General features: G+C 47.9%; 1 protein-coding gene across 1 annotated transcript; it reads right to left on the minus strand.

Annotated features, from left to right (window-relative positions):
- Positions 1-818: 818 nt before the first annotated feature.
- On the minus strand, positions 819-11,273 carry SIGLECL1 (SIGLEC family like 1; the record flags this gene model as incomplete). The annotated part of the gene is made up of 3 exons (XM_081273663.1): positions 819-6,243; positions 6,968-7,314; positions 11,212-11,273. The coding sequence occupies 3 exons, from the start codon at positions 11,271-11,273 to the stop codon at positions 6,134-6,136; spliced, it is 519 nt and encodes a 172-aa protein (XP_081129789.1). The 3' UTR covers positions 819-6,133.
- Between the last annotated feature and the right edge of the window lie 1,567 nt (positions 11,274-12,840).

The following is a 12,840-nucleotide window of genomic DNA, read 5'->3' on the forward strand; positions in this document are numbered from 1 at the left end:
CTCTCAGCAAGGGCGTGCCCCAGGCTTCCAGAGGATCAACTGTTTCTCTCCTTCAAACCCAACTTCCGCTTTTCAAGTTTTTTCACTGTCCAATTCTTTCCTTTTCCTCTAATTTAAAACCTCAGATTGAAGGCTGGGAAGAGGCTGGGCTGGTTCCAGCTGGGGCTCTGCCAGTGACTCGGTGGATAGCTCCGGCAAGTCCTTCCCTTCTCCGGTTCCTCATCTGTAAATTGGGAGCGTTTCTCTGCAGAGCCTGCGACCGTCCTGCAGACCCAACAGTCTGATCTCTTCTCTCTCTTCCTTCCCCAGGGCTGAAGCTCCCTGGGCTGGCTTCACAGCAGCCTCTTTTCCCCTCCCCTTCACAGTCGTTTCCTTTACCAACTTTACCTCCTGGCCGGGTAGAGCGCTCCAGCCTGGCCCTTCCTCAGGGTCTCCCCCTGGCTATTTCCTGTGTTCCGCAGCTGGGCTGAAAGCACAGGTGACAGTTACAGCGACCCTGCCTGGAGAAACTACTTTCCAGAGGGACAGACTAGTCCAAGATTTAAGGACTCAGCCCAATGAACTGGCACACGGAGTAATGTGTCGATGTCCTTGTCACACAGGGCAAGGGACCAAGGTCGCGGAAGGCTAACTGATCAACTGAGAATCCCGCGGAGCGCCACCAACCTCGCCCCTGGAGGTCATCCGGGGATACCAGCCCGCTAAGCCCCGCCCGCGATGACCCGCCCACGGGCGTCCAACGGGCATGCGCGCTCTGTGCAGAGCCAATCAGGGCCGGCGAAGCGCGCGAGGGGCGCTGGGATGGGGCAGGGCGGGGCGCGGCTTCTTCTGTGTCTCCTTCGCCGGAGCCAGTGCTCTCGGCAGGCTACTCTGTGGCCCAGCTGGCGCCCAGGGGTCCAGATGGTTCTAGACCCTGGCCAGCCCTGGCCAATGAGCTGTTAAAGGACCCTGCTCCCTCGACCCAGTGGGCAAGCGGGTGAGGGACTGATGGAAAGCCGTCAACCAAGGAACTGGAGTCCAGCGCTTCACCCTCAGGACCAGAAGGCAATCTGTCCATCCCCTTGTTTCCTGTCCTGCAGCCCAGGCCCCTGCTGCCAACAAACCGAGGCACGTGAGGAAGCCCTGTTCTCCATTCCCGTGCCCAGCCCAGCCCTGACCGAGCCCCAGCTGAGACCCGGTCCTCTCTCCCACTCATTTGATCTCATTCTCCTCTCGCTTCCCACGCCTCACGCTTCCTCTCCCCATCCTTGTCCTCTTGTCTCTCAAGCAGATTGTTTCTTTAGTAGAAGCAAATGTCAAACCTTTAAAGAGGATCATAACTGAAGATTTCTGCTATGCAAGATTCGTATAGATAATCACTCTGGATATGAACCCATTTTCCAAAATTACAAAGCAAGAGAGGAAACAACCCCCCAAGAGTGAGGCTAAACTCACCAGGGCGCTGGAGTCCCTGTAAGTTCTGCTCCTCTGAGCTCCAGTCACGTGAGCCTGCCCTGGGCTTTTGAACTCACCAAACCTCCCCCATCTCAGGCTAGCATCTGCTGTTCCCTCTGGCTAGTTCCTAATAAAATAATTCAGGATCAACACAACTGCTTCTCTCTCTGAGAAGCCTTCTCCGATACTGCAATCTAAACAAGTTTCCTCTCCTGTAGTTTCTCATAGTATTGTCCTTTTCTTTCCTAGCACTTATCAATATTTTATTTATTGGTACTGGGGATGGAATCCAAGGACACTCTACCACTGGGCTCTATTCTCAGCTCTCTCTCACTTGCCCTTTTAAATTTTGAGACAGTCTGGTTAAGTTGCTGAGATTGACCTCAAACTTGAGATCCTTCTACCTCAGCCTCCCAAGTTGCTGGAATTGCAGGTGTGCACTACCATGTCTGGCTCAATGTTTTACACTATAAATTTGTGGGTATGTCTTCATGGTATATTCATGCAGACCACAATTCCATGGGGACGTGGCCATTATCTTGCACAAACTGGGTGCTTATACTTCTGTGGAGAATGTGAACTGCATGTGACAGCTGCTCGTACATGTGGGAGTTATAAAAGCATCTACTCTGAGTACAAGATGCCTCTCACTGGTGCTGCCTGATCACTGTTCACTCATAGGGAAGAGATGATCCTCCTTCAATTACTGAAAACTACTGACATCTGGGTCCAGAAGGAGGATTGTCCTTCATTCTGAAGGGAACAGTGCATAGCCATAGTACATCCTAATGCCAGAATCCTGTTCTCACTCCTTGCTTGCCTACTTTTCAGCTTGGCCAGGAAATTTTGCATTAATCTCCCAAGGACTCTCTTTGCCTCTCTCTTATCTCCATCTCTGTGTTTCAGGATCTGTTTCCATATCTGATCATCCCACTTCCTTGTTTCAAACCTTAACAATGCTTTATAATTCACTTGTTAATTCATGTAATTATTTGACAAGAATTTTGAGAGATTCTTTTATTTTAAGCACAATTATAGGTACTGGCAATACAGCTAGAAAGCAAGAGAGATGAAGACCTTCTTCCCATGGAACTGCATTCTCAGAGTCAGGATAATGCCCTGAGATCAAGCTCCAGTGCCAGGTCCTGGCATTCAGGCCCATGTGGTGTCTTCTCCATTCTCATCTCTGGATATTTTGCTCATGCTCGTGTTTTTTGCTTACCCAGGTGTATGTCATGTAAAGATACTGAAGTTTCGAGGGGGATGAGAGGTCTTGTCCACAAAGGCATACAGTCACTAAGCATTGAGGTTGGGATTTGATCCAAAGATGCCTGGTGTTCTTGTGTGTGTATCTCTTGTCCCACGATAGAGGCTCAAAACACCTTCCTGATGGAGCTATCTCATCATTTCACATGTATTTTTCCTTCTTGTGACACCATCACAGAAAGGGGCTAACCAAACAACAAATCACAGTTTGTCAACAATGGTTCTGAGGCCAGGTTTAAGAGTAAACCTCAATCCATGGAGAACCAGCACAAGGGATAGGTAGGGGTTGAGAGGAATTTGTGAGCTGTGGAGATTCTGATGGCTCTGGATTTATTATCAACTCCATGCTATTATCAACTCCATGCTTTCTAGGGACTCAGTGGGTTTTGTGGACTTTTGTAATTCCATGGATACTGGGGACTCCGGGTGTCATGGAGTTTTCACAGCCTTCACTGTCTGCAGTTTAGCTTGCTTTTCCTGGAAGGAGCTATGGAACAGTCAGGCAAAGAAAGAAGGATATTGGAACAAGCCTAGAGGTGAGTATCCAAATCTTAAAAGGACAGCTCTTTGAGTACAGAGGTAAGCGACACAGATCAGGTGTTGGCTTAATCTTTGCTCATAATCTCATGGTTGGAACCTGCAGCCTGTCTTCTTCCTCTGGTCCTGCCCCTGTGCACCCCCTTTACCAGGTGTCACCAAACTATTCCCCAGATTCCTTTGGGACATATTGTGTGACATTCTAGACAGGTTTGGTGCTTCCCTCCTCTGGGCCACCATATCCCCATGGATGGTTTTTTTTTTTCCTTGTAAAGGCACCTTTTCCATCATCTTGTTTGCTCCCTGAGGGCAAGACCTGGGTGAGACACCTGCATTGCACAGCACAGAGATTAGAAGAGTATTTAACAGATATAATCTGTAAAGGGACACCAGTTCTTCACATAGGGTGCTTGGAGGGTGGCAGAGGATTTCTGGTCCTAGAGAGTAAGATATGGTAAATAACAGATGTCTAGCACCTTCCAGCACTTTCCCTTTCAAGAGCTGCAGAAGATGGGAGTGAGGTATGAATGAATGTGTAACCGAGGTGTGGCCTGCCTCCAAGCACTTCAGGCTGTCTTGGGCCTGTGGCATCTACAAGGTGCTGAACACTGCTTGCTAAACACCCAGAGGCCAACCTTTGGTTTCCACTCTGATGCTACAACCATTGCTAGGGGTCTCCAGTTCTCTTCCCAGTGGAGATTCAGTGTGCTGGGTGTGTGTGTGCATGTGTTTTTGTTGCCGATCTTGATTACTCTTTAAATTATGTCTCTTAATTTTCTTCTTTCATAAGACTCTCTGGGGCCTTAACTTCACCATTTATAAAATGATCTGAAAGCACATTCTACGTTTATATATCATTACAGGGTAGGGGAGATTCTTCTCAAGCCCTGTATTAACCTCTTCCTGTAGGACTTTTATTTTTATTTTTGCAGTACAGAGGATCAAACCCAGTGGTTCTCTACCAACCAAGCTATATCTCTAGCCCTTTTTAAATTTTATTTTGAACCAAAGTCTTGCTAAGTTCTCAGACTGGTCTTGTAATCCTCCTGCCTCAGCCTTCCAAGTTGCTGGGAATCAGGTATGTGCTACTGCACCCAGCTCTCTGTGTCTTAATTACCTTATATTGATAGACTGAATTCCAGGCACAAGGGGTACCTACCAAAATCTGGTTCTCAGAAGATGGGGTGGTTATGGATTTCCCTGGTTCAGCATTCTTTGGAGACGTCTTGGGTTCTGGCCTACTGACTTCAGGGTTCTTTTGTGCTTTGATCTTTGCAGTTTTCTTTGCATTCTTCTTTCTGATATGCTTCACTCTAAGGAAATGAGCTTCTGATCAGTTCTGACTCTCTACCTCTTGCATCCCCAAATGGACTCTGGTCTTGATCATAGGTTCTGGTTTAGAGCCCCAACAACACTACCAGCTTGGTGTATTATCTATGGGAAGCCACATAACCTCGCTGGGAATTCATACCCTATAGAATAGGGATACCCTGTACACGTAAAGAGATCACTAGTCCAGCTGACTATACTTCAAAATAGCTCATCAGTTTTCCCCGCCACTCACTCCTTTTCCTCCACTCCTCTGATGGCCAGTCATTCCCAACCCCACTGCTCTCGCTGCCTCTCGACAGTTGCCCCTGCACAGGCTTGGTTCTTTCCTGAGCGATGAGGCACCATCTGCCTGCTCTGGCCTCCGGGCTCTTGCTGTCTGATCTGTCCCATCCCAAGGTTATGCTTCCATTCCCAGCTTAGCAGTCTCCCATGGCTCCCAAACAAATATTCAGTCCAAGGCATCTAGCATCCAAGCAGCCAGAGGCCCTGATGCCTGAACCTTGGCCTGACCTCCAGCAACTCTGCCTTACTCTGGGCTTCTAGCCAGTATGCTCAGCTAAGTTTCAAGGGTCTTTATGAAATAACACCAAGGACCTTTTCCAACCCACTTTTAACCATTACCTGTCACTTTCAAGGTACCTGACTTCACACAGACACTGAGAAATGCCTCAGTGTGCTGCTGGGCTTCTATATACTACTTTCCACCAAAATGAGTACTTGGTCTTCCAGGCCCATTTCAGAAAACGCCTTTTTTGTAGTACTGGGGATTGAACCCCAAGCCTTATGCATGCTAGGCAAACACTGTACCACTGAGCTACATCCCCAGCCCTTTTATTTTGAGAGAAGTTCTCACCAATTTTATAAGGCTTGTAGTCCTTCTGCTTCAGCATCCTGAGTAGCTGGGGTTCTAGGTGTGTGCCACTACACCTAGCTCTGTCAGCATCTTGTGGTCTCTCTGTTGGCTTCTCCAAGGCCACCACTTCTTCCTCAGACTTATCTTTTGTAAAATGCACTGAAAACTGAGTCCTGTGGGTGTGTTTTATGGCATGGTGTAGCCCTGGTGTCTCTGTAATGACCCTTCTCAGACCCTGAGCTCATTGACTTTGCCCTCTCTGTGCTGGTACCAGGGCCAGAGTATGAAGGGTAGCAGGTAGGTAGGTAGCTGGTAGTAGGGAGAGTTTAACCACAGTACTGGCATCTGCTGTGTGCCCCCAAAAGTCTCTGTATTAGAGACCTAGTCCCTCAGTTCACATGTTAATGGTGTTTGCAGCTGGGGCTTTGGGAGGAAATTAGGGTTAGATGGTGTCATGAGGGTGGCGCCCCCATGATGACATTAGTGACTTTTACAAAGAGGAAAAGAGACCTGAGCTAGCACCCTTGCTTTGTCTCACCAAGGAGTGCCCTCTGCCATCTTATGATGTAGCAAAAAGGCCCTTACCAGAAGCCGAGCAGACAGATGCCATGCTCTTGGACAGAACTGTGAACCAACTAAATGTCTTTTCTTTTGTACATTCCCTTGTTTCAGATATTTTGTTACAGCAGCAGAAAATGGACTAAGGCATACTCACATGAAGGGGAGGAGGCAGAGGAAGAGCAATGTGACTGCCATAGATCCATAGACAACACCCTGGAGCAGCCCTTTCAGAAAGATTTGAGGAGCCAAAGGACTCCTTCCTGGAGGGAGAGAACACGTGAGTATGGGAGACCAACCTTGCACGTGTCTTGAGTCACACTCCCCAGCTGGGTGCTGAGGCGCTCAGTCACAGAAATGTGGCAGAGCTTTCCCCACCCTTCTTGGGTTTGAGGGTTGGTGTCTCGTGCATCGGTGAGTCTTGCTACAGCCCCATGGGTGGAGCTATGCTCACCTGTTCCTTTGTAATATAACCCCTTGCCCTGTTTAGGGTAGAATCTTCCATGGAAGTGCCTTGTGTGTGTCCCCTTCTCTTACTGTGCCCTTGGGTGTGGCCTACCCAGGTGTCAGTCAAGCTGCTGACAGTGGACATCAAGAAGATAGACTCAGCCCCCTGAAACCTGACCCCTTGCCTCATTTGAATAGCTTCTCCTCAATAAAAGGGGTCAGCTCGTGCTCTCACTGTCTCTCTCTTTGTGTGGACCCTAAGGTCAGAGGAGCCATCACAGTGACCCCAAAGATAAAGGTATTTGTGTCTCTTGTGTGGTTATTTTGTGCAGCCCAGTCAGCCCAGTTTACCTGGAGTGACCCCTGAGCCTTTTAGTCGCGAGAACAGAAACCCGGCACGTGGGGAAGGTTTCCCTCCCAAGACCTCAGATTCAGAGCCCAAACTGCTCCCTCCTCTGGTTGCAGTGCCAGTCCCCCCACCAACCCCCGCCCCACCCTGCTCACTACTGTCCTCACCTAATCACCGGGTCCTCCACTCACCTGACATCAGTAGAATGCTCACAGCATGGGTTCCGTTTTGGTTCTTGCCCTCACAGAGAAGGCTTGTGCCCATTTCTGGCTCCTTGGCCAGGTTGATGGTGCTGTTGGCCCAGGGGCCAAGTGTGGTGGAAGTCACCTGGAGGCCGCCATCCACGCTGTTCACACCCACAGGGATACCGCCCACCCACCACTGCACAGAGGGTGTGGGGATCCCGTGGAAGGAGCAGCTGCACTGCAGTGTCTTCTCCAAGGAGCAAGAGGAGTTGAGCAGCCTGGCGGGTGCTGTGGAGAGGGGGTGGGAGTCAGCAAAGCACCCGACTTCCCTGCTCCCCTCAGGACCCAGGGAGCTTCAGGTAGACTTTCTAGAACCCCACAGGATCTAGGCCTCACAAACCAGTACCCCATTATCCCCCACCCCTGGGGTGCTCGGCCTTGGGATGATGGTGAGTGATTTTCTGAGTTCCTGCCTTGCCTCCGATCCCCGTTCCCCAGGTTAGACACCAGCCTGAGCCCCTCTGCTTCGCTCCTCACATCCCAGCTTCCTTCCGCTTTAGGCTCTGGGATCAATCTGTGTCTGGCTGCTGTTGGGCGAATCGCTTCCCTTCTCTTTGCTGCTTCTAGGCTGGTGAATTGGGGCAGTAACCAAAACTCTCTCGTTATTATCTGAGAGTGAATTTGTAGTGTTCTTGCTCAGTGCGTGATGAAGTATTTACCCATTTGACAAGTAGAACACCTTTCTGTTTCCTTCTTCCCAGTCCCTGGTGGCCTCCCATGGAGCCTCCACCTGAAGCCAAGATTGCTGTGGCACTTTCTGTGTAAGAAGGTTTGAAATGCCCCCACTCCACATAGAATAGGTACGACACGTTGACCATGTGCTAAATACCTTGGATTCACAAGGACTCAATAATGAGAAACAAGTCTTTACACTTTTATGTGTGTTTTCATTGATGTTTGAAGTTGCTAGAGGAAAGGAGCATTATCCCTTGACCTCTGACTTTTCGTCTGGGTCATTGTGGGCATGGGGAGTTTTCAGAGGGTTCCAGTGCACACCCCCGTCCCCTGCTGCCCTCTCCACTGTCTTTACCACCTGGAAAGAGTGCCCAAGGGGATACGAAGATGCTGAGAACCGACTAACACCCGAATCAGCTCCTTGGGCTCACTCGTCTCCAGCCTGCCTGAATGAGCCCACACCACCCTCACCTTCAACACCACGCCCTGGCCCAGCCGAGACACTAATCCGCATTGGTTGTTTGGTGCCTCTTCCCTCACCTCCTCTGTCTTCTCACCACCGTAGCCCGCTCCTCCCCTGGCTCCCTAGACTGCCCAGTGTGCTTCTCATCTCACTTACTTGGCTCTAGCTGTGGCAGCCCCCTGAGCAGTGGGGACATTCTCAGGCACAGGAGAGCCCTTCCCTATGCCGGAAGGGACGAGGTGATGGGTAGCGGCAAGAGGATGTGGTGGAGGGAATCAGATGTGTCTTGGCAAGGCAGGGACGTCTGTCTCCTTGGTCATCCCGAGGGTCTGTTCACCTGGAGAAGCAGGAATTCTATAGGACGAGATCTCAGGACAGCTGGGACACTCTGCCATGTGTAGCCCCAGTGCCATGTCTCCTGTCTCTTCCCTTGTCTTTCCTCCCCTTCCCTGTTCCCCTGGGCTCTTTAAGTTCTCTCTTAAAACTAATGGGGACCCGTGGAAGGGCTGTGCGACACGGAGGGACAGGGTCAGGAGGGTCGGATGTTTGGACAGTTCCATTGGCACCGCTCGAGAAATGGCCTGGATGGTGAATGTCTGCAGACCAGGTGGCCAGAGGAGAGACGGTGGTGTGGTCGGGAGAGAAGGTTGCATTCGTGTCGGTGCCTGAGTGGAATTGCTGTGGTCCTTGCCTTGTCCAAAAAACTGTCAATCTTCAGTCCACATATTGTAAGACCCAGGCTGTCTACTCAAGGAATTATAAAGTTTTCAAGCTAATAGAAATAAAGAAGAAAAAGCAATACCAAAGAGGGGAATGAGTTTATCTCACTTGTTTTTCCCTGACTACTACTACTTTATGTTTAATTTGGTTTTCTATTTCTGGCTGATCACAGCTTTAGCTGCATCCCAAGTTTTGATAAGCAGTATTCTATATACATAAATTTTCAGTATCATTAAGATTTAAGTGCATATCCAGTTGAGAATTTTAAGACTGACAACATCAAGAGTTGGCAAAGATGTATAATGCTGAACTTTCATACACCGTTGGTGAGAATATAAATTAGAAAACCACATTATTTATCAAAGGAGAAGATACATATACTCTATGACCCTGTGTTCTACTCCTAGATATATAATCAATAACAATGTCTGTATATAAACACTGAAGACAAGTGAAAAAATGTTTGTAGCAACAGTATTTATAACAGCCCAAAGTTAAGCAATTCAAATATCATTACAAATAGAATGGAAAAATAAACAAGATACTACACAGCAATTAAAACATAAGTCAATGCTAGAATAACAATGTGGACCAATTTCACAAAGTGTTGTGTGAATGAAGCCAGATACAAGTAAATAATAAAACAGGAGTGTATTCATTTTAAAGTTCAGGAAAAACACAAGGCTAAATCAAAATATAGTGTTCATGTATACACTCATAGTTAGTAAAATTCTTTTAAAAATTGCCAAAATGCCAACTGTAAAGGTCAGGGAGGACTTGTGGGGAGGAAGGAGGTGGTAGGTGGCAGGGGGCGATTCCATAGACCCTAACCCTCCACAGGCATCCCTCCAGTAGCCCAGTTCTCCATCGTCCATCTGCCTACACAACCAGGCCACTGGCTGCTGCCCATAAGTTGGTAAAAACCCAAAGATAGGGCAGTTCAGTTCAGTGAACTCACTAGTTTTTACCTCCTTCAATCTGAGTGTCAGGCTTCTAAACAAGATGCTGTTCATCCCCTTTGGATTTTCCGTCCACAGACCTGCCAGCTCTTAGTCAGCCAATCAAGAGCTATTTCTAGGCACCGTCTAAGTAATGGGAGGATCTGGCAGCCCCTTAGGTGGTTCCAAAGCTGATCCTGGGGGAAACGAGGCACCTACTCATGGATGCAATGGGTACCCCTTGCATTCCCCTAGTAGCATGTTCCTTATAAACCACTTTCATTGTATTATGGACTCTTCTGCAATGACCTTCCTTACTAGAGTGTTTCTTTACAACATTACAAAACACATCACCGGGTCCTTCCTTCATGTCCTCTAGTGATAGGTGCGATTTTAAACCCAATAGCCAACTAGCTCTCTCTCAAATGGAAACGTTCTGGCCCCAAATCCCAGCATTCACCACTGGGTGGCTCACTAGCTCTTTGCTATAGCTCTGTATCTAAGGCCTCTGAGGGACTTGCGTGGTTTATGGACAGGAGCTAGCAAGAGTCCTAGATGTGGGATTTATGTCCTCCAAAATCCAAATAAGCCAAACATTTGGTCCTAACTTGCCCGTCATATGTATATCCTATACTATTTCAAATTAATAATCGAGTGGGTTTGGGCAACTTTACTAGTACTCATTTAGCATGTTAAATCAGTGTTGGTTGAGGGGAAGATTTACATGCCTTCTGTTTTACCACAGTGGATAGGGGGAGTGTTTTCCAGGCAGAAACAATATCCATCCCCATACTGCGTTCAGGGAAACAGATTTACATAAAGTCTCCTCAACCATTCCAATTTTCACCCAGTTGGGGGGTGGGGGTACTGGGGATTGAACCCAGGTGTACTCTATCACTGAGCCACATCTCCAGCCATTTTTATTTTGTTATATTAAGACAGGATCTTGCTAAGTTTCTGAGGCTGCCCTCCAACTTGCAATCCTCCTGCCTCAGCCTCCCCAGTTGCTGGAACTGCACGTGCGCATCACCATGCCTGGCTCATCCAAACTTTAATCCCACAATTCAATACTTTCCCAACTCCAACTAGGACTTCACCCACAGGGTTTTGAATCACCATGTATAGGATCCCCATGTCATGGAGTCCTATAAATATCTCCACATTCATCCCCAGACCATTCTACCACTAATGGTCCCCAGCTGGTGGCCAGGCCAAGGGATCCAAGCCCTTTTGTCACTTATTGGACTGCTCATTGCCTCAGGAGATTTGAGGTCAGATTTCTTATTGTCATAATTGCCTTTTGGCTTTTTATATACTTTCAGATGAGAGTAAATAGAGCAGTCTTCACTTGTTTTCTTCAACATTGGGGTGGGTTGACAGCCAGGAAAGCTTACCCAAGCCTAGTGTCCGGTTTTTCCTGGACCTCCATCACATAGGTGTGGTTGACATCCTCCATGTCTGACCACAGTACCTGGCTCTTCCTGACGTGGAGCTGACACCACCTGACGGACACATTCTAAGTCACATGATTAGACTATCTGCTGTGGCCTGCTCCACTCTGAATCACATTGTTAAAAATGTCAACAGCTGGGCACTAAATCACATTTTTAGATTATCCAGTATGACTTAGGCCCCCAGGAAAAGACAGTCCTATCAGACATGACACTCAAAAATTTAGACACTATCTCCAGAATAGGGCAATGACCTTTCTTCAGGAAAGGCTAAATTTGTTACTACACCAAATGATGAATTCCACATTCAGGAGAGCAGTTCAAGAGTGGGAGATGTGTTTGAGGGAGGAGTGTAGCAGGGGGTAGTGTTTTGAGTTTTGAGCTGAACTGTGGGCATGTGCTCTTGTGATACCTTTTTTATGCCTTTCTATATATTTAAGTGAAAATTGGATCATTTGTCATTTATGTAAAAGCTTTACACATGTGTATTATATGTAAGTGTATGTACCTGTAAATTCACATATAATATGCTCATGAATGTACATACAAGAATGAGTCAAAATGAAATGTATAATAAGCTGGTACTTGTGCTTACTTATGGGTATAGCCGAATTAGGGAGAAGAAGTAGAAATTTTAGGTATTTTATTTCCAGCTTTATTGAGACATAACTGACAAATAAAATTATGTATATTTAAAACTTACAACGTGATGATTTGATATCACACACAGTGAAATGATTACACCATCAAGTGAATTAACATACCTGTCACTTCACAGAGTAACTGTCAGTCAGACTTCTCCAGAAGAACAGGAGAAATAGAAGATCTGCAACTACAGGAGAAGATGTCTTAGAGTAGCTTACAGGATCGGAGGATGGACAGTCCCGCAGCGGCCAGCAATCCTGGGGGCTGCTCAGCCCAAAAGCTGGGAGCCTCAGAACAAGGGGACCAACGATGCCGCTCTAGTCCGAGGCTGGAGGTGTGAACACCACCCACTGCCCACCACCACCACCTCCGAGAGCGGCTGGTGCTTCAACATTCACAGGCTGAAGAATCTGGGGTCTGACTTCAGCCAGCAGCAGAACACACGGCGCAAGAAGGGCCTCGCACGCACACGTTCTTGTTCCTGGCCCCCGCCTCTGGGTGAGTGCTTCCAAGTTCAGGGTGGGTCTTCCTCTCAGTTCGCTGACTCCCACCCTGATCTTCTCTGAAAACACCCTCACAGTCACAGCCAGAAGTGTGCTTCACCAATTCTCTAGGCGTCCCTCAATCTAGTCAGGCTGACAACCAAATGTAACCATCAACAATCTTTTGGTGTCTGTGGTAAAAACACTCAGAATCCACTCTCTTGGCAAATTTCAAGTTATTACCTACAGTCACCATGCTGTACAATGGGTCCCCAGAACTTACTCATCCTGCCTCACTGAGACTTGGTACACTTTGTCCAATATGTCTCCATCACCCCTCAGCCATGGGAAAGCACCATTCTACCCTCTGCTTTTATAAGTCGGACTTTTTTGGTTTCCACAGGTGACGCCAGGCAGCTCTTGTCTTGTATCTGGTTTACATAGC

Source organism: Spermophilus citellus (genome assembly GCF_964194105.1).
Source record: "Spermophilus citellus genome assembly, chromosome: 18".
In the NCBI taxonomy this organism is placed as follows: domain Eukaryota; kingdom Metazoa; phylum Chordata; class Mammalia; order Rodentia; family Sciuridae; genus Spermophilus; species Spermophilus citellus.